Source organism: Haliotis rufescens, unplaced genomic scaffold, assembly GCF_023055435.1.
Source record: "Haliotis rufescens isolate VD_foot unplaced genomic scaffold, xgHalRufe1.0.p SCAF_14, whole genome shotgun sequence".
Lineage (NCBI taxonomy): Eukaryota > Metazoa > Mollusca > Gastropoda > Lepetellida > Haliotidae > Haliotis > Haliotis rufescens.
Window position 1 is genome coordinate 12,847,292 of NW_025963824.1, and position 23,499 is coordinate 12,870,790.

The following is a 23,499-nucleotide window of genomic DNA, read 5'->3' on the forward strand; positions in this document are numbered from 1 at the left end:
GCGACATCCCATTGATACTTGTTCACTAACGTAATTTGGCGCTTCTTCTTCCAGACATTGAATAATTCATTTTTTGAAGAAATAATACACTTCATTCTAAGTTATGAGAGGCAGTTTTAAGAAATGATCCCCCGTCGACATCCTGGGTTAGAATATATCCCCAGCAAGCTATCCTAGCCACTAGAGGCGACTTAATGAATCAGGTTATCACACCCGGAGATTTAGCTGATGACGTGTCATTGTACCCCAACGGCGTGGGACGATGCTCATGATATCACTCACTGGTTTGTCGGGCTCAGACTCGATTAAATAAATATCTGTGCCATTGCTGCGGTTGGTGTAGAAAAACCCAACTAATTTCGAGCGGTAGATAAACTAGTTCAAGGTATAACGGTTTGTGTGTGTGAAGCTAGCCATACAAGACAGAGATACAGCTAGTCCTGCAGGAATCTCACTGTGACATTCATGGAGAGCCACTGGTGAACATAACAGAAGCAGAATTCTATTACCATACTACATTCACCTGGGTGGTACATAGGTTTGTTGGATCATCATAACCAATATTGTGGAAACACCGTTCAAACCATGACAAATGTCACAGGTGAGGTGATATGGGGTTTAACGTCGCGTCCAAGATTATTGCACTTATATAGCGACGTGTGTGTGTGTGTGTGTGTGTGTGTGTGTGTGTGTGTGTGTGTGTGTGTGTGTGTGTGTGTGTGTTTGTGGCTGCTTGTCCGGACTGATGCCGATTTATAGTGCTAACCCACTGAGATACCATGCCGCAGTTTAACATGAATACCCCACTCAGACACAGTATACTGACTCCGAGCCGACCAGTCCTTGTTTTAGCCCCTTAATGCCGAGCGCCAGACAGGGTAACAAGAAGTACCATCATTTAACATCTTTTGGTATGACGCGGCCGGGGATCGAACCCCGGACCTTCCGCTCTCCGGGCGGACGCTCTACCACTAGACCACGGAGGCGGTCGACAAATGTTACATATGGGATAACACTTTCTAAGTAAAGTACAGATTATGTTCCTATGGGTTCGAATCCCTAAATACTAGAATCTGTACTTTACTGAGAAAGCGTTGGGACCCGTGCCAATTTACACTTGTCAGAGGGGTACACAAAGTACCTGATCAAGACTACCAGTTGTCGGACTTTCATATTGTGGAAGCCTTGGTGGCTGAGTGGGATAGATCGCTGACTTTGTGTGCCGGCGATTAGGTGCCTCACTCTGGCAGTGAGGGCTCGAATCCCCGATGGAACTCAACCACAATAAAGTACGAGAATCTGTACCTTACTAAGAAATTGTTATCCAAAATATATCATTTCTTACATTTGTCCACTTTCTAAATTGCATTGCGTGTTCATACCTTTCAAACCAGTCTGAATTCACAAGTCATTAACCTTCTCAAATGATGGTGTCATTGCTTTTTTCACGCATTCCATTTATTAAGCGGGATCCAAAACCAATCGAAAGTCATGTGGTATACATGTAATTGTTCTGAACGTTTTCCCCTTCATATAATGATATGCTATGTAAAGCATCTTCATTGTATATAGGAAAACATGGTTATGATGTAACAGTGCGTTGCTGAAGACAAGTTATGCCAAGCTTATCGTACTCTTCTTGATCATCAAGAATACCATCACAGGGAACATGTGCCTTTGCATGTGTTTGTGACGGGTGCCACCGGTGGGGCAGGATACGCTCATCTTCTCACGAACACATGGCGTCATTACTGTTTGATAGTGATTTATAAACATAGTCGGAATTGTACAATCGACTCTGCTTTATGCAGATATTTCTATTGGGTATGGAAAGGGTTTTGTCGATTTATATTCAAAAAAGGTATTTGCAATTAGCTTTTATAATTGGAATTTGATTCTCAGCACTTTTAGTAAATTTTGCAGTGCAAAACGGTTTCGAGTCAAACTACAAACTGATGCTGTAATTATGTTGTCACTAATGCAATATTTTTGCTTGGCTGTAATTGCAAGATCCAATTCAAATTTACAATAAAAATTATTACTTATATGTGAACCTATGGTATCTTACCTTAGAATGACAACGGATAATTATGTCTTGATATTCTATCATTCCTTGCCAAATTTCATATTGTAGCGTTTTACATCGTAGTGTAATATGTTTAAATAACTCATATGTTCGTACAGCAAAGATTAGATTACACATTGTGTCATGTTTAAATGATTAGAGCTTCACATTGTATAGAGAACTTAAGTAGCCACTGATCTCAGTTTGTTTACTTATCTGCAGTTTCTGTACGTGTATTGTTTCATACAGTAAACTTCGGTTATAACGAACCCAAAGGGACCACAATTTTTAATTCGTAATAACCGTAATTCGTATAGGCATAAAAAAACAGCATTTATACAACAAATGGCCGGGACTTAGGTCCATTATATCGGTCAGTTCGTTATAAGCGTATTCGTTACAAACGTAGTCTACTGTAGTTGAACAATCAAGGAAATTATGTTGTTTGATCAAGCTGGCTACTAGGTATCGTATCATTACTGTGTTGTACGTTAGGTAAGTTATACAGATTATTAGGACGATTCTAGTGAATGATCAAATGTGTGCCACTTGAGTTTATATCAGAGGCCCACATTGTACCCATGTGGGGAATCAAACCCGGGTCTTCGGCGTGACGAGCGAACGCTTACAGCACGAGGCTACCCCACCGCCCTCCTATCTTGTATAAATGTCACAGGAACAACAAAGTTCGTGCACTGGGCTGATGTTTTATTTGATAATGAAGAGTCCTGTAAATATAACAAAATGAAATGTTATGTGGCTTGGTGGTCCGGCATGGTGTGTGCTGGGTTCCTAACACATGCAGTCTTTATAGAGGACAGTCATGTGATCTGCCTCTACATCATTTGCAGGGACTGCATGTGCCAGGGCCCAGGATGTACCTCACAGACCACAGTGAATATTAGATATGGAAAAATGTGGGTGACATAATTGATTAACAGATTAGTAAAATTTAACCTGCGACATAAACACAACAGTATGTATATCAGTATGTATGTACCAAAACGAGTACTCAGTATTCACCATTAAAGTTTCATGACTATGTTCTTCCAACTTCTAGATACCCTTCAAAGACTTGATCACAATACCCTTAAGAAACGCTACCAAGGTTTCGTGAAAAGGTGTGCATAGCCCACTTCACCGGCAGCACCCGCCACAAGCATATGCACCTAAAATTAACACGGGAACATATGACACAAGTCAAAATAGGAAATTCCGCTTGTCATGGATGCTCAAATTTGAAATGCCCACCACCTTTCTAACACAAGATGCTTGAAAACCTTATTAATAATGTACCTTGAACAAACTATTACAGAGCAAGAGTGTTATGATAGCTTGCTGTCAAGAACATGCCCGATTGTACCTCAAAAGTCGGGAAATGTACACACAAAGGCTGGAGATGCTGGGCGATTTCTGGTCATAAAGAGAAAGTTGACTATTGGAAAATTGAAACACCCTGTTGTCATACATTCTTGTGGATAGTTCATTGGAACTCTTGATATGAAGGAGATGAGATGGGTTCATTGGTTGCTTTCAATTTTAGTCAAATGCGTAAATTAGTCGAAGGGCTTTGACCATTTCATAATTACTGAAATATATCAGAGCATCGATACACCTTAAGTTAAACTTTCAAACCAAATTCTTTTGTTTCCATTTTGGCAATCTGACGTTTCTCCTCGTATGCAAATAGGAACATACCAGCATGGAGTGGCACCCTTGGATATGCCTCCATATGTGCTTCTTGCGTAAATATTCTATTCCAAATTTCACATTGATGTCATCTTGGAATAAGTCCTCAGATATTTCACATATCATTTTCTCAGTCAAATGTTGCTATTATGTTTGACAAATTGCCCTGAAACTTTGAAGGTGATATAACTTCATCTATGGTCACCACGTTTTGTAACAAACGCTCTGTGGATCAAGAAGTGAAGTTTTCCCTGAGGTTTGTCATCGATTGTAGTGTATACAGTTGAAAAATCAAATGTTTTAATATGACTGAACCTGCAAAAAGTCGAGCAAGAGCAAATCCTTAAAAGTTTTGAGAATTCACTTTTCTCAAACATTTTCTGTGAATATGAAGAAAGGACTTGTATTAATAGTGGTGGTCGGTCCTCGAGACGGGGGTTTGCAGGTAAATTACCTAGACCCAGCATTATGTATCTGTACGGATGTACATTAGAGCTTCGGATTTCAGAACATAGTATGTACAAGTCTTAAGGTTTTAGAATCAAGCCAACAGTTTACACCACTGATGTGTGGTATTTGCAGATATCTTCCACAGTTAACAAACAGGCTTATATGTATCATTATTTTGCATGACGACTTTACCAAATACTTTGACAATCAATGTACTGAAGCGTCATGTAATGGTCATGTTATTTGATACCTCGTCAGTGTGAACAACTACAATGTGTCATTTGAGGCAGCCAGACTTAAAAGAAGAGGAAATTTCAGTTTGACGTTTTCTCTCCATTGTAGTGTCCCTTTCCGATGGAAACAAATAAGAAATAAGAAACAGATTGCACCACACTTTGATATTTGAATAGTGAACCGACCATTCTTGTAAGTAATCGGAACAAAACATATAACACTAACTACACAATACAAATGTACAAAGGTAAGACTACTATTAGTAAGTAATGCACACAGTGGTCTCCTTTTCTGGTTAGTGAAAATCCAATGTAGGCAACCCGACTAGCTTTGTTTTTTGTCTATAATAATGTTATTCATCTGTTGAAGATAATATGTCGAAATTGTAAATATATTTTAAAAGGCTGATTATTCCTTTTAAGTGATGTAACTTTTTTTGTGTGCTTGTTATTTTCACTTATAAATAGTTCTGCAAGAGACAGAAACCTGTTAGATATTGACTCAGATTGAACTTCTAACCTTGTTGAAAATTAAAAACAATTTTGTCTCTCTGCAACCAGATTTCTCCTTACTTGGTAGTGTATAAAACAACAAGCCACGACTTATTCTAAAATTGGCTAGTAAAGAATATCGATCTAGCTCAAATAGCCAGTGCTGTGGAAAACTTATTTCACACACAGAATGTGCATAAATGACTTTAATGCTACCATGATCGGATTGGACCTGACCCGGGTGACGCTCTGGCACACCAGCGGCAATAATGCTTACACACAACGCCATGTACCCACTTGGTATACATTAATATGTATTTTCCAACCTAATGATATATATTATCACATGTGACCTGAAATGCAATTATTCTTATTGGCGTATAGGGAAGCACGAGTGTTGAGTGAGTGAGGGTTGACCGGATAATTATAGAATAAACACGAAACATATATCTAAGATAGTTATAGAATAAGAAAATACGAGCTTAACAGGTGATGTGAGGTGAAATTGGGTTTAACGTCGCGTCCAAGATTATTGCACTTATATAGCGACGTGCATGCACGTATGTGTGTGTGTGTTTGTGTGACTGCTTGTACTAGTCCGGACTGATGCCGATTTATAGTGCTAGCCCACTGAGATACCATGCCGCAGTTTAACAGTATACTGACTCCGAGCCGACCAGTCCTTGTTTTAGCCCCTTAATGCCGAGCGCCAGACAGGGTAACAACAAGTACCATCTTTTAACGTCTTTTGGTATGACGCGGCCGGGGATCGAACCCCGGATCTTCCGCTCTCCGGGCGGACGCTCTACCACAAGACCACGGAGGCGGTCAACGAGCTTAACAGTCCATGTGTAACAATGGTGTTACAGCATTAACAATTCGACTGCATAAATCAATATCAGACAAACAAGTCGGATGTATTTCTAGAATATTATAATTACTAAGAAATTATTCATCGATTTAGACATCAGACCATTCTTCTACCTATCGTTCTATTTAACTATCCGTATGCATCCGTGCGATTTCCTTACACCCGTGACGAATGTGGATGAAGGACGCGGGCTAAGATATCAACCAATACATACAGATAGGCATTTGGTTCGGGGACCACCAGAGAGGAATATGTTTCAGTCAACTGGCCATGTTGAAGCGTTACTGAAAAATGAAAACACCCGTGACCCGTGACCTCATCCGATGTACTGGTGGCTGCGGTCTATTGCAACAACCTACACCCACGGGGACTCCGGCTCCGACTAGGTCCCACGGAACCCGTGATTGCTGTACAAGGCAACCAAATCGACCGGAGGGTCAGGCTCGTTGATTTGGTTCATTTTGTGCATGTGCCTGAATGGTAGCTCATATTATTATAACTCACTGGTTTTTTTTTCCAGACTTGATTATTTACACACCGCTATCTTAAAGCTGGCATATTAGTGATCGCGGTAACCAACAACAACAAACATAAAAATGATGAGAAGCTTAAGGGTCGAATCCAAACCAATTAGGACTAAATCAAAATAGAAACGTATTGCAAGGCTTGGAGATAATCGCCATGTAAGTTAACCTATTATTAATACAACTTTGAAATCAACGGGATAGTGTTACAATAGTGGGACGGGGACTTGTAAACTCTGGTGTAAGAGCATCCTTGTTAAGTATTTACAACCTAGCTGACATACCAAATGTTCACAGAAAGCCTTTTATCACTACATGAGCCCAAATTGCCACGTCGCAACGCCATTGTCAAAAGTGGGTGTTTTATATTACTACAGTCAACGGATGACCTTAAAAAGCTTACGGTAACTCGGATGCGCCAACATTACTGCGTCGGCTACAAATTGTTCATTATTCTATTTCCATTTAGGAAACGTGTGCGAAAGTTTGTAAGCGATTTATTTTTTCCGATCGGAAAGAGGTGAGACTTTTAATATCACCTTAAAGAAATATTTTTATCTACGTTGCCATGGAAACTTTGTAACTGGACTGTCTGTTCCCAAGACCAGCCAGTTATATCCGGTTGGAAGCAATCTGAAAAGCCAAAGTTACTTTAGCCTTATCTTTGACAGTAAATAAGTATGTAGCATTCCAAAAAAAGTATACCTGAAGTAAAGGATTGGTAGGAGAGATAACGGTAAGCTGACGTTATCAGGTCCCTCGTCACGACGTTTTTTTTTCCGGGGCATAACTCAAAACAACATTCAATATTTCTTAATCAAACTTTGCACATACATCAGCCCAGTCATAAAGTGGAGCCTTATCCTACTTAGGAGCTTTTGAATGTTGTATATGTTTCCACGACAACATATTGAACATATGTTGAAAAGAGGACAAAGATTGATAATAATTGATCAAAATTTGCCCAGATTTCAGAAGTGCTTTTTACTGTTTGTCAATTGGGATTTCTTTCCGGTTTCCATGACAACAAATTGGGTTTATTTCATGACCACAACTCAAAGACCGTCAATATGTCTTTATAAAATTAGTGCGATATGAGTTTAGACATTAACTGAACAAAACGTAATTTATTTACGTCCGTGCTGATGGAATTCTTTATCTTTCACTACTTTTTCCAATACCATCCAAAACAAATAGAAAGCCCTTGAGTCTCCAATGATAACCACTGCTCTCAGTGATCTTCTCATGGTTACACAATCACACTGAGATAGCAGCATATTAAGTCTTGCACTGTTCTAGTTTAGACATCCTGCCTAGTGGAGCATCTTCACGCTGGGTTAAAAAATATTTGCTAGATACAGTTGCCTTATCAAACATGAACTATATGCCCAGTATCTCAACGTGTTAGCGAAAAGAGTAGCATGTCCTGCTATGCCGGTAGGACTCGCTACTCACACAATTTCAATAAAAGCATAAGTGTTTCTTGCCCAGTGCGGCACAGCAATACCCCTGCCAACTGCCAACTGCCAACTGAAGAAGGCATGTAAAAAGCCGAGTCGTGACACTTGTACATCAAGATAATCAAGTTCCCCGAAATGTTATAACGTCCCCACGTTCTAGTTCATACTCTAACCCATAATTCCCACGGGGTATCAGTTAAAACTACCTCTCATCATATAGAATGAAGTATATTAATTAGCTTAAACATTTCCCTTTGAGTTTCGACTCTTCACAAATAACGTCTGAAACCTCTGATGATCCAATTTAATAAGAGCTTGCAGAAAATCCCTGGTATCCAACGCAACAAATTACGTAATTGATCAGGTTTTCATAAGACATAAAAATATGTGATCTATGTTCAGTGCCATTCCTCAGACACAGTCTTGGGATCTAATGGTTTAAATTGTAGATTTTTAATGTACTCGATGGAATCCCGTCAAAATGTCTCTAACCATTGCAACATGTTTCGGTTAAGCCAAATTGTACTCTTTGGTCTGACGACATATGACTACGGAGCTCAGCCCCGTGGGCATTCTTGATTAGAAGAGGTCCCCTGCAACCTATAGGTGATTCAATGTATCGGGTCCCAACAGCGTTGTTCGTTTCTCATAATATCAATCACTGGGTTGTCCCAGCAACCTATAAGCGACTCAATGTATCGGGTTCCGACGGCATGGTTCGTTGCTCATAATATCATTCACTGGGTTGTCCCAGCAGCCAAAAGCCGATTGAATGTATTGAATCCAAAAAGCGTTGTTCGTTTCTCATAATATCAATCACTGAGATGTCCCAGCAATCTATAAGCGACTCAATGTATCGTGTTCCGACGGCATGGTTCGTTGCTCATAGTATAAATCACTGTTCTATCTGGTTCCGATTCGATGTTTTCACAGGCTGACGTCATACATCTGTAACATGGCTGAAGAGCAGTGTTATACAACGAACTAACAAATAAAACACTGTTCAGATGACTGATTAACAACGATGCAGGAACTCTATCTGCAACTGATATCATCATGTGTATTTCAGTGTTGTAAACTTCAATCAGCCATGTTCCGTCTCTATCACTGCCGATATATACATAGTATTCGTCACAAGACAAGTAACTGTCATTAGAATCAACGTCCCCCGCCATCGAGGAACGGGGAACCATGACACCGATCTTGAATACTCCACCCCACTGAATGACGGCTTGTGAGAAGAGGAACGGTGGGGATTTCTTCTGATCCAGGCTTCCTGCAGGTGACAAAAACCGTAATAGCACATGCATCAACTACGTCAAATAGTACAGTCACTGGTACACGATGATCCTTGCATATAAAAGAGACAGAAACATTCCCCCAATCTTTTAAGATACCTACCTACATACCTACCTACGAATCACACTATATCATAAGCATGTGGTTATGAATCGTTATCAAAGGCAACCATTTCCTGCCGAACATGTGGCATCCCTCACAAGAACAATCAATGGCAAGTCAATTGCTCACTCGACAAAAAATTTAAACAGGGAATTGCATCGGGCATAATTTCTGTCACGAATGCATCAAATTTGGCAATGTGCCTCACATGTCTTGCACAAAACTTTCTGAAAGCTTCGTCAAGGCCTTGATTGCAACTTCTATAACTGGTAAAAAAACACGAATCACGTACACAACCGTTAAGTAATTGCTTAATGTTCCAGCTGATCAAATTAATTCTTCCATCAAAGTCCGGGTCCTCTTAAGTAAGATGTGCGGAGGAAAACAAAGGAACAACAGTTTGTCGCCCTCTTTCTTCCCAATCTGTGCACATGGAGAAATTTCAATTAATTGATTAATGTTAATTCAACAATTACTGTTTCTCAGGGGAGATGTGTTGTGCATTCGTCCTTTGATAACGGTTTTTCTCTGTCGTATCTCCATATTGGTATCGACCACATGTCACAGAGGAGGTGTATGTGTCTCATTTCAAGAGATTCGGGAATAAAAAGACATGGGATCTGCACCATTCTGATGCAACTACAGCAATATTAATTTAACGCCAATGGAAACATACTTCTAATTGGTTTCAAGAGGACGCCATGATCGTGAGCTGTGTAGGTTTGGAATCAATTCCTCAATAAAATATATTTGATTTCATCAAGTCACTGTCGCGCTGTCTACTCACACATGTCTGTCCTTCTTTACGTCAGCGATCGCCTCAGTTGTGAAGTGGACAAACGACCATCGACCGACCAGAAAGCGGAAGGTCCTCTGGTCATCATTCCGCAAGAGGTTTGAAAAAATTGTTCTTGTTGCTACCTTACAGGGCGCCAAGCATTAAAGGGATAAAACAAAAACAAGTTGGGTCGAAATCAGACTAATACGTCTAAGAAGGGTATTCGTGTTAAACTGCGGCATGGTGTCTCATTGGGTTAGCAATACCGACACGAGAAATGTCCGGACCTTTACAAGCAGCCACACACACGTGCATGATACATGAATAAAATTATATTGAACGCGTTACTAAACCCAATTCGATATCATCTCACCTTTAAGTAAGTACTGTTGTAGACGGGAATATAAGAAAATAGGCGTTAAATGTCTTTAGAAGATGAAGACAATTCTGTGGAACACTGCTGTCTTTCAGCTTCAATTATGCGCTTTTATTACTTCTAACAATATTAAATGCCCACATTCCATGATGGCATACGCAAACGTTAAAAGTGATAACTTGTCGTGGTGTAAACACGAGTTCGAATTTAAATAGAAATCCTCGTGTGCTTCATGTACGTTTCAACTTTCAATTAATGTCTTTTTAAAAGTATTTCCCAGATATGTCTTAATGTCCCGGGAAAAGATCAGCGATTCAGTGTGTGAGCGAATGCAGTTTTGTACCGCAGAGTGACCTATTCGACTCACGTAGGCGTCATAATTCGATTAGTAGAGTTCCGCCCATTATTCTTAGAAACATTTGTTCGCCGTGATTGTTTCTAGGTCGGCATCATACCCGTGCTGGGTGGTTACACATGATGGGTCAACATGACTACTTCGGGCTATTTGCCAACACTCACTCCCCTCTCCCTCCCTCACTCACTCACTGACGCTTGAATTACTTTAAGAGCAGAGTTAGACCAATCTCACTCACTCACTCACAGCCACCCTCTCTCACACCCACCCACCCAATCGGTGTCCAATACCACACTGGCAAATTACCCAATATCAACAACAGTTCCAATTTCACTCAATTTGACTTGCTGTCGCTGGGGTCAATTTGACCGAGAACAAGTATTTTGGGGAGTCGCAACAGAACAGATCAGACAGCCGCTTCCTAAACCTCTTCCTAAACTATGCCTGTTCTGCTTTCTTCTCAGCGCTGTATTTAAAGGCTTCAAGGTCACCATGATATTGTTGAATCTAAAACAATAATAACAGAACCAATTGTTTCTACAATCGTCATGTGTACATCACACGTCTCATTAATCCACGCCAGTGTGCTTCACTTGTTGTTTTACAGTTCCCCAGTGATTGTATCTAAGGATAAGTTACCTGTTTGTGATAGCTATCTCTCAATCAGCCTATCTTTGATGTAGCCCATTGACACAAGTTGTAACCGATCAATAGAAGCAGATCACATGTTCAGTTTCCGCTCTGACCTTCTTAAATTCATAAAAGTAGAAGTACAGTGCCTAATTGGAGGTGTTAACACGTTCTTGAAGGAACAAAGTAAATTATTTCTGAATTAGGAAAGGGCACCGGAGCATGCTGCATTTAATGTTTTCTAAATTAAAATTTGAATGTGTCGCAATCGTCCTTCAGCTACCTTTTTATATTGTGATGTTCTCGGTGTTTAATAAGTTGTACCTCTGCACATAGGTTTATTTAACAGTCATTGAGCTTCAAATCACGTGACTGGTATACGCTCAGGGGCGTAAGAGATTTTGATATTTTTGATGGCATTGAGTATTTGAGTTTTGAGTAAATGTGATTTGTAACTCAGGGCCAAGCCAAATGTTTATAGATTTTTATAAATTCCGTCTGACATGAAGTTTGTCTGGAATACTGTGACGTCATGATACTACGGATGACGTCATATCCTTCCAAGAAATCTGTATCCGCCTTGCTGACAGAAAGCAAAGAAAGAACAACCTTGTTGATTTTCTTTCGTTCTGATAGGTATTTATCAAAAACACAAAAATACGATTGGTGCAGTATTCGTGTTGAGTGCAGCGTTGATCAAATGTGTGCTGTGATACTTATCATGAATTCATACACAGAACATGCCGGGCTTGGAATACTATTAAACCACGTTTCTGAAAAAAATCAGTAGACACTCGTTTCACAATCACCGATAAAATGTATGTTATCATCATGTCCTGAAGATATTAACAAACATTTGTATCGATACAAAAACAATATTTAGTATCAGTGCAGCAAATCAAAGCGTGTAGTACGTTTCAAGTTCTGAACTGTGGATTCGGTCTGTGGTCACTACCGAGAGGGTAAACTGTCATATATATATGTTCAATCCTTCTGTATATACTCGAAAACCCTGGAAATTGTACAGTTAAATATATTACTGGTGTCCTAAGTAGTAATGTATCAACTGAAAGATGAGTCAGAGGAACTTTGCATTGTATATTTTCCATAATCAAGATCAATAATCCAAAGTAGAAAAGATGTAACTCACCGTTATTTCCCAGGGTCAGTGCCATAAAACCTTTACAAGGTCACGTTCCTTCCGACGCATTGACTATTTCTTGCTGTTGACATCAGGTGGCCCTTTTGAGTGTTCATACATAAAAGCGACAGGTAAAGTTATAATTACACACAAAAAGACCATCTAATTTACAGTAAACAAAACCTCGACGAACTAAGCTGATATACGTGGATGACTGATCTAAAGTGTACAATATCAATATTTTCCTTTTTAAATCCGTTTAAATCCGAAAATGTGAGTCATCTATTTATAACTTTTTAATATGAAATTTCATCGAGATATTGCTTTTCCATTGGAATAGAAGCCGGTCACATGACCGCGAAACTGACGTTCATAACCTTATGAACAACACAATTTGATGTCATCTACAAAACAGCGGAAGGAAAGTCTTAAAGCTCGTACAAAAACGTGGACCTATGTGACGTCATTAACATCTCGGTCTGGAATCACAGTCACTCTCTTACTCCACTGATGTCTGACTATGATTATTGGAATTTCGTTCCTTAAGAGAGCACTTGATTCTATGACTCAATGCTGTCACTTCGAATGGTTGTAAAAATCGCCCAATTCGATTAACTGTAAATACGACAGAGCGACGAGATCGGATCCTTCATCGTCTGCAGCGTAGATAACGTAGTCCCACTTCCATTTGGGGCAAACCTACATTAAAATACTTCATCAATTAATAGCAGTGCATTTCCAACATCCAAGATGGGTTTAGGAGATAGCGACAAAACATAGCTACGTAAGTGATGTGCGTCACATCCGCAGTTATTGATGATAAATAATGGGGTACGCGTACACAAAGTTTTCTTTTCTGCCTGAAGGAACGTATTCAATTACCCACACCTTGTAAGAACAATTGCATCCGTGGACAAAAACATATCACGTGATTAAGCTAAACGACAAAGTGGGATTGGAGTTTCAAAAAGATATTTTGCACATGTACAGCATTAGCTGTATTTTTCAGATACTGTTTCAATTTACATTTGGCATCACTTGCCTCGTACTTCTTTCACAAAAGTGACCGAAAATGTTAATTGTCAAACACAAATTACAGAAGTACAGAAAGGGAACAACATATGTGTGTTTAATGTAACATCCAACATTACGTAATATCCTGTTGGGAACACTTTATGGAATAGAACTTCTATGCTATAAGTGAACGATTTAGTCACTAGGCAGTCCATGTTACTAGTAGTTTGAATTATTAACACTGGAATAGAGAAGAGGCAACATATGATATTTGTCAACATATGATATTTGTCAGTGGCTTAAATATCCTTAATATCTGGGGTGTGGTAAAATAAGGTTTTGACTAACTGCTCAGATTATGAACCAAATATGTGATCACCGTTTCTTCAGTGGTTAGACTAGATGCCATGTGATATGAAATAGAACTCACTCGTGTAATTCTGAAACGAAAGAAATAGCGAGTAACTGTTGAGTCAGGTTACATCACATGACACCGATGATGAAGTAGACGAGTCGTGTGAAAGGTGAAAAGTTGTGTGAAGTTGTGACGAGCGTACCACACATATACATGTAGCTACAGTCGGATTACGTGGTTGCTGGACAAGCCAAGCTAGATGGAATGCGACGAGCCATATCGATATATGGCACTTTGCCGACCTCGGAAAAATGGCCCCGGATTTGTGCCTAAAGCTGAAATTCAATTAGTTTAGTTTCATCTCACTCTTGAAGAGAAACTCTATCTTGGACAATCTTTAAAATATCTTTAAAATATTGTTCATGATTATGTTGGCTAATTCGGCTCTGTGTACTATGAACCAGCGTCTTCTAGTGTGCCACGCTCCCCGCGTCCTGAATGATTCCACTGCCCCATCCGACGCTATCCTTATGTACCAGCGTCTTCTAGTGTGCAACACTCCCCGCATCCTGTATGATTCCACTGCCCCTTCCGACGCTACCCTATGTACCAGCGTCTTCTAGTGTGCCACGCTCCCCGCATCCTGTATGATTCCACTTCCCCTTCCGACGCTATCCCTATGTACCAGCGTCTTCGAGACTGCCACGCTCCCCGCATCTTGTATGACTCCACCGCCCCATCTGACGCTATCCCTATGTAGCAGCGTCTTCGAGTGTGCATCCCTTGGGTTCTCAGCATCCCCACATCCCTACCGGCTCAACCCCCATTACCCGTCCCTTCTATACCATGCATGCGCCATAACCAACGTATATATAGCTATCTCGAGATGTCCTGGAAACAGTTGGTCTTTGTACTCTAGAGGTTGATAGTATGAGCATCGACCAGCTGATCGTAGATTCCATTTGGATGTATTCTTCAGAGACATTTTGTCAGTCGTTATGGAAATGGTGCATGAGTGTTTCATACTTACGTGTAAAATACTTTCGGATTGCACTATAAACATTTCCACTATAAGCGGTTATGCCGTGGACACCCCAAATGGTTTCACATACTTTGTACCAATGCTGGGTATTGGATCAAGGTGAGACATATCATCGAAGAGTCTTTGTTGTAATGAAGTCTTCAATCACGAGATTGTGTCATATTCTTCAATAACGACCGAAAGTTCGAAATAATTAATATAATCATCAAGGAGTAATTTTGAGTGTGGAAAGAATTAGTGAATACAGTTCAGGGGACTTTCCTAATTCCAAGTTGTGCGTGTTTGTGATGGATGCCACCAATAGGGTGAGCTACTCTCACCTTTTCGGGGAGACCTGGTGTCATCACTTGTGATTCATAACCACATACTTGTATTTCATGAAACATATCAATGAGACACTGTTATTTTCGGTTTTCTCCCATTAGCTACACGGCCAATTAGTCACACACCTCTATATTCCCAGTTGTTCAACAGCCTGTTACAAACCAGAAGCAAATCACATCACAATTCACCAAAGTCTGAATTTCCTGTTAGTACTGTAAGATGCACCGTATGTTATGATAACCGACGTGTAGCCCTTCCAAATCAATTTGATCGAAAGTATGAAAATAATTTTCAAATATCATATATAAACACAGGAACATGGTCTGAATTTATTCCAATTAATTTGAGACAAAAAGACATTAACGTTAACACAATTAACTCTTGCATGAATACATACAGGACACTCAGAGAAGGATGTTTTCATGCGATACGTTAGTGTCCGACGAAGCTAACGTTTCTATATAAGGGCATTCTGGGGAGACTGTTGATAACAAGAATTGGTTAAAAAGACGAATTTTAATCAACACCCTTGAGAGGCTATTGACAAAAAGAATATATCTTTGAATAAGGTGTTTTTTTGGATAAAATAAAAGAACAGAAGGAGAGTTGATAAAAAATATGTTTGTAGGGCAGGAGGCGGCCAACGTTAAACTGTATAGAAATACAATAAAGAGTGTCCTTACATACTCGAGATTCCTGATCGTGTCTCCCTGAGGACCGTCTGACCGTAAGATGTTGTAAAGGATTATTTGTATTGACGTATAGAGGCTGGAAGAAGTTTTCGTGGCGAACGCGTGTTCAATGCACTTGGGTACAAGTCCGGGTGTTACGAGGTCGTTAATGTTCGACTATGATACAGTTGTACTATGTTAAAAGCATGAACCTATTGACTTTCCGATGACATCGGTGGTGACGTCAGATTGGAAGCTGTTGAGAAAACATATTTAGAACCTTACAATTACATGTATGTTTCATATTGCACTCGTCACTTACACAGTTTGCATACTAGAATAACTGCTGCCTAAAGCTGCGCAGTTCTCCTGACATATGAAGGCCTATAAACGATCGAGTTACTCACATTATATTAAGATACTCAAGTTTGATACCTTCCGTAAAATACTGACACGTTGGACTTTCTGAGGGACATGTTTACCACACCCCACATTCTAGTTCCAATCATGACTGGATTAAAATTGGGTCTGAATGTAAAGAAAGTAGATACCCCGTGAATGGTTTCCAGGGATACGAGAACTGACGAATAATGGTGTAATTACTCATTTCTATAACCATCCTATGTCAGCATTGTGAAACAGCATGTAGGTTAAATGTTGAAGACATTTCCCAACAGTCTTAAAATGTGATCAATTGAAACATATATCCAGACGTTATGTAGAAGCACTTAAAGAGTTGTATGGAGGTCGCGTTGTACTTGACCATATTAAGTTCCAGAAGATCACTGTTAAGCAATGTCATATTATCTTAATCGTTTCGTATCAACTGGAGTTGATCGGTACATAAATAAACCTATTATAAATAAGCTTTGAAATCAACGGGATAGTGTTACAATACAGTGACAGAGACTTTTAAAATGTAGTTCAAGGGCATTCTTGTTGAATAGTTACAACCTAGCTAGCTGACTTATTCATACCAAATGTGGCTAACAGAAAGCCTTTTATCACTACATGAGCCCAAATTGCCACGTCGCGACGCCATTGTCAAAAGGTGGTGTTTTATATTACTACAGTCAACGGGTGACCTTAAAAAGCTTGCGGTAACTCAGATACGCCAACATTACTGCGTCGGCTACAAATTGTTCATTATTCAGTTTCGACTTGGGAAACGTGTGCGAATGTTTGTGAGCAATTTATTATTTCCGTTCGGAAAGAGGTGAGACTTTTAATATCACCTTGAAGAAATCTTTTAATCTACGTTTCTGTGGAAACCGTGTAACGGGACTGTCTGTTCCCAAGACCAGCCAGTTATATCCGGTTGGAAGCAATCTGATGAGTCAAAGTTACTTAAGCCTATCTTTGACAGTTAATAAGTATGTAGCGTTCCTAAAAAAGAATAACTAAAGGATAAAGGATTGGTAGGAGAGATAACGGTAAGCTGACGTTATCAGGTCCCTCGTCATGACTTGATTTGTTTCCGGAGCATAACTCAAAACAACATTCAATATTTCTTAATCAAACTTTGCACATACATCAGCCCAGCCATGAGGTGGAGCCTTATCTTGCTTAGTAATTTTTGAATGTTGTATTTGTTTCTATGACAACATATTGAGCATTGAAAAGAGGACAGGGTTACTTTCCAGACTATAACACAAAGACCCTTCAATAATTGATCAAAATCTGCCCAGAATCCAGTAGTGCCTTTTATTTTTTGTAAACGAGGATTTTGTCGGGTTTCCATGACAACAAATTGGACTCTGATTCAAATAAGGGGGCAGGTGAGGGTTTATTTCATGACCACAACTCACCGACCCTTCAATATTTCTTGATAAAATTGGTGCGATATGAGTTTAGCCATTAACTGAACCATAATGATTCTATTTACTTCTGTGCTGATGGAATTCTTTATCTTTCCCTTCTTTTTCTAATACCATCCAAACAAATAGAAAGTGCTTGTGTCTCCAATAATAACCACTGCTCTCAGTGATCTTCTCATGGTAACATCGCCCTACTGAGATATCAGTTTATTAATCAAGTATTGCACTCAATAGAACCATTGGAGGTGTTATTATCCTCAATGCTTGTTCTAGTTTACACATCCTGCCCTGTGGAACATCTTCACGTTGGGTTCAAACAACTTTGCTAGATTCATTTGCCTTATCAAACATGCAGGATATCGATGTCTCGGAACACAGCCAAGTATCTCAACGTCTCACAGATCAATATCTCAACGTGTTCCCGAAAAGGATAGCATTTCCTGCTATGCCGGTAGCACCCGCTACTCACACAATTTCAATAAAAGCATAAGTGTTTCTTGCCCCATGCGAAAAGCAATACCCCTGCCAACTGAAGAAGGCATGTAAAAAGTCGAGTCGTGACACTTGTAAGTTACATTACATTAAGATAATCAAGTTTAACACCTTTACCGAAATGTTATAACGTTCCCACGTTCTAGTTCATACTCTGACCCATAATTCCCAACGGGGTATCAGTTAAAACTTCTTATGTTCTAATTCACTATGTTCAACCGAACATAAAACATTTACTATGACAACATACTCCACTCATGGGTAATGCCTACCGCTGTTAACAGGCGAGCGGGTTTATTTACAAAATCATACATGTAGACACGCGACTGTCGTGTTATATTCCATTCCAAACACCGACACTCCATATTCTCTAAGGTATTCTTTCTGTAACAAAAACGTACATTTTAATATTTTTGGCACATAAAACCGTTACGAAATACTGCAATATCCTTGTAATATCGCGCTTGAACACTTTATAAATTACTGCGAAATTAACTTTTTGAAAATATAAAGATAACTTATCTGGACGGTGGGTCTTCTTGTGTATACAAATCCATGTCCGGACTCCTGAATCACCTCTCTGTGGGATCACTCACTGAAAGAAAGCAACACCCTTCTCCGTGCTAAACAGCACTCAATGCCCTGCGGCAATTTTTCCCATACGGTTTTACCTGCCATTCGGCAACACTGCAATAACAGGCCGTCCAACACAGACAAGCATTACACTAAAAATCTGATTACCTTTATGTGTATATTTTTAACAAACAAAGAAGACAACAGCTCGCCTGTGTGACGCGAAGGCCTCGAGTGGTGTTTCTTGCCCTCTCCTCTGCACCTTAAGCACGTGACGCCACCGCTTTCACGTGCACAGCCTTCTTCAAATCACATTCGTTACCGTATTTACCCCATAGTAAATACATTTATGTTCTAATTCACTATGTTCAACCGAACATAAAACATTTACTATGACAACATACTCCACTCATGGGTAATGCCTACCGCTGCTCGAATTAAAAGAACGGGTCCATGCAGCAGATTTATTTCGACTTATTTACAATCCCAACATTGATGACACACTCAACAGTTCAGAAACATTGTCTTTGATATAACCGTCTTTGGCCTTATCTGACGCCCAGCGTCCGTGTCTCTTGAACAGTCTGTCTGTTACTCCGGCGTTAGCTGCAGCAGTCGCCCCTCCTGACCGAAAACTGTGAAGACCCACTTTTTTGACATCTTCACCAATTAGTTTGAATTTCTCAATAAAGATTTCCCTCGCTCTGGTATATGATAAAGGTTTCTGACCTTTAAGTACATACTTTTGTACAGATTTACAGAAGGAAAGTTGACGAAAAATATATTAATTGGAAGTTTCAGCAACATTTCCAGCAATCAGGTACCTGTTTAGCATATTTACTGGACATAGATCTGAGCCTGTAGCAGCGATCAAAACATGACGCCCATCCCTATAAACGTCAGTTTTACTGTTCTCAACAAAAATACTCATGAAGCCATCCTTGAATTTAATGTTTGACCGTCTGATATTCACTACTTCAGAAAATCTGAAAAACCCAGCAAAAGATAAAAGTGACATTGTTAAAAACCTTAAATCAAGTAGAGAGGGAGTTTTCCCAGATATACTAACCAATTTCTTTAACGTGTCACAAGTAACAGGTTCTTTTTTCTTGACTGGAGTACTACACGTTCTTAATGCCGCTTCTCTGATGTTCACAATCAAATCATGTTTACAAGGATCTGGCAGACATGCAAGCTTGTGCGCCCAACTAATACCGTAAATAGCTTCCATGACAGATGGAGCTTTCTTACCTCCCTGAACAAGTGATGTAAGATACAAAGCAACATGAAATGGATGAGCAGGCAAACATGTAATCTCCTTAAATTTTGAACTCCATTTTTTCCAACTATTATAAGATCTTTCATACTTATAGACTGTCGCTGGGGCCTTAGACTTGAGAACTAAATCTGGCATATGTCCTGCTAGATCAATAAGGTCTGTATGAACTAAATTGTTCTTCAGCTTCCAGATACCGGAGGAGGACATGTCTGAAACAACAACATTGATCTCATGGAATAATTCTAACTGCTAATGCGTAGCCATCGAATTTGTCAAACAAGGATTTCTTGCTGCCGTTTGAAAATGCAATACTTCCATTTAATTGCAAACTATCAGCGATATAATGTTTGAACTTTCCGTCATCAAAAAGTGAAGTCCAGAACACAGCTGATTGCCACCTAGGCACTACTAAAGTTATGCTAGCTTCACTTTGAAGAGCATATCTAACAGCCTTTGTTACCAAATGCACAGGGGGGACAACCCAGTTGTTATCATATTGCCATGACTGTGTAAAAGCATCTACTGCTTCTGTGCCAGGGCACCAAGATCTGGAATTGAATCTACACAACTTAGCATTATAATGACTAGCAAATCTATCAACAGTATGTGGACCCCACTTCTGGTTTAGCAACTTGAAGACAGCATCAGTAACAATCCAGTCATCAGCATCTTTAAATTTACTTAACGCATCTGCTCTGTCGTTCTCTGAACGTGGAATCCAGCTAAACTTTATCCTGATGTTATACATCCTAACCACGGTGAACACGGACATAGCAAGCTCCTGTAAGGATGAATTGAAACTACCAAAAGAAACAATTTGACAGCAAGCCTTGCTATCTGAGAACCACTTAACAGTCTGATTAGACAGAACCTCTCTGAAAACGTTCAAAGATAATTCAACAGCTTTCAACTCCCGCCAAGTTGAACTCTTGCCCACTTGATCCTCGTCCCATAAACACTGAAATATCCGGTCAGAATTCTGTATATAAGCAGCACAGCCCTTGGAACTAGCATCTGAGAAAACGGTCAAAACAGGAGCAAAAGTTTCATAAAATCTTCTGCTATTAAAAGTTTAAACATTATCTCTCCAGAATATAAGTTCAAATACACACAGGGGGTCAACTAGACTTTGCTTTCTATCCCAACTTGAAGCTCTTTGTATTACTGAATACATGCGTCTAGTCAAAAGTCTGCAGACATCCCCATAAACTGGTGAAAGAGAGATAATTTGTCCTGTTAAACTAGCCAGGTTACGTGCTGTGAATTGCGGTAAACCTGCCAAAACTCCTGCGCATGTGTTTCTCACATTATCTAATCTCCTAGAAGGAATAGATATCACACCTATATCAAGATTCCAATTCAGCCCGAGCCATTCAAGGTGTCTTGTGGGTTCCCAAACTGACTTCTGATCGTTACAAACAAAGCCTGCTCTGCACAAAGAAGATTTAACAAAACCAGATCGCTCCTTGCCTAAGGCTTCAGACGAAGCAAACCCAAATCCATCATCTAAGTAAATTACAACATCTACAGAATGTTTTCTCCAGTATCTAACTAATGGCCTAAAACACTTAGTAAATATATAAGGGGCCGAGGTTAGACCAAAAGGTAAAACTGTGAAACAATAAAAACGCTGTACACCTTTAACTGACCAAGAAAAGCCCAAAAACGTGTGTTGACTAGGGTGAATATCTATGTGGTGATACCCAGACTTAAGATCAAACTTGTACATGTATCCACAAGGTCTAACGAAATCCAAAGCAATCTTGTAATCCTCAAAGACTATCTTTTCTTTCCAAACATATTTGTTTACCACTCTTAGGTCTAAAATCAACCTTTTCTTACCAGAGCTATTAATAGAAACTGATAGGGGATTTACAACCTGAGGTAAGTCTACGACTTCAACAATACAGTTGTTTAACAGGAGATCCTGGATAGCCTCAGAGACAAAGTCGCTATGTTTTACAGCAGAAGCGTTGTTCTTACTAATAGACAAGGGAGGCGACTCCACAAAGGGGATGATGTAACCTTCCATAATAGTTCTAATGATGAATTCTGGAGCTTCTATATCCTTCCAAAATGAGATGTGCCTCTTAAGATTTTCCTTAATGTTATGCTTACTCGCTGACGTATCTGTTCTGTCAAGATAACTAGGTACAGGTACAAAATCAGTACTAATACCTCTGGTTTCAGGTTTGACTTTGTCTATGGGTGAAACATCAAGCTGTGACCTACTACTAGGCTGTTCTGATATTGAACGGGAGACCTGTGGCAAATCCATGTTAGTTTTTCTTTTAATACTTCTGCTTGAGTTCTGATCCCCTGAAACATATGTAATACGATCTCAATCAAGATAGTAACGCATTAGCCACTCAAATATATATGTCATATCTCAAAAGTGGTTTTGATTTACCTGAATAATCACTGCTTTTTGCAGGCCTCTGTAGGCTGAAGTCCTTGTGGTGGGTTGAAATTACTTGACTGTGATGACCTCTGGGCGGCTGCAAGGGGACATGTGGCTCTCCAGTGCCCAAAGGCTCCGCAAAAGTAGCATTGTTGGTTTGGAAGTGGTGTTTTCCTGGGTTGAAAACGAAAGGGCTGGTTCTGCTGAACCTGAGGGGCCTGTTTGGGTAATTCGCTGTTAGGATTGGGGAAAGTTGCAGAAGGATAAGGACTATAACCTCTACCACGGGAATTGAAAGAAGTAGGGCGCTTTCTGCGCTGTGCCTTACTTTCTGCTCTCTCGAAACGTCTCTCTTCATCCGAGTTTGAAGCCAACTCATCCCCTTCCAACTCCGAGACTACTGCCCAACAGGCTGTAGATCTATCTGCAAGTCCTTCAACAGAATCCTGTGCTTTGTTAGGTTGACCAGGAATGTGTAGTTCTTCAACGGAGTCAAGATTTTCCTGCTGTGGTGAATCCATTCCGAACAAAGAAGACAACAGCTCGCCTGTGTGACGCGAAGGCCTCGAGTGGTGTTTCTTGCCCTCTCCTCTGCACCTTAAGCACGTGACGCCACCGCTTTCACGTGCACAGCCTTCTTCAAATCACATTCGTTACCGTATTTACCCCATAGTAAATACATTTCTAATCATTTACAATGAAGTATTTTATTTGGCTTAAACATCTCCGTTTAAAACCTCTGATGATCGAATTTAATAAGAGCTTGCAGAAAATCCCTGGTATCCGACGCAACAAATTACGTAATTGTTCATAAAAATGTGAGCTACGTTCAGTGCCATTCCTCAGACACATTCTTGGGATCAAATGCTTTAAATTGTAGCTGTTTAATGAACTCGATGGAATCCCGTCAAAATGTCTCTAACCATTGCAACATGTTTCGTTTAAGCCAAATTTTACGCTTAGGTGTGAGGACATATGACTGCGGAGATCAGCCCCGTTGGAATTTCTTGATTAAAAGAGGTTCCAAGCAGCCTATAGGCGACTCAATGTATCGGGTTCCGACGAT

The 23,499-nt window shown here is 39.9% G+C and overlaps 1 protein-coding gene across 1 annotated transcript in view; it reads right to left on the reverse strand.

Annotated features, from left to right (window-relative positions):
• LOC125371666 overlaps positions 1-22,836 on the reverse strand; it is a 107,165-nt gene extending 84,329 nt beyond the window's left edge. The window contains exons 1-3 of the mRNA XM_048395421.1: positions 22,443-22,836; positions 21,503-22,351; positions 20,970-21,046 (exon numbers count right to left, since the gene is read on the reverse strand). Of these exons, the coding sequence (XP_048251378.1) occupies positions 20,970-21,046; positions 21,503-22,351; positions 22,443-22,812 (1,296 nt within the window). The 5' untranslated portion in view covers positions 22,813-22,836. The remainder of the gene's footprint in view (positions 1-20,969; positions 21,047-21,502; positions 22,352-22,442) is intronic.
• Positions 22,837-23,499: the final 663 nt, after the last annotated feature.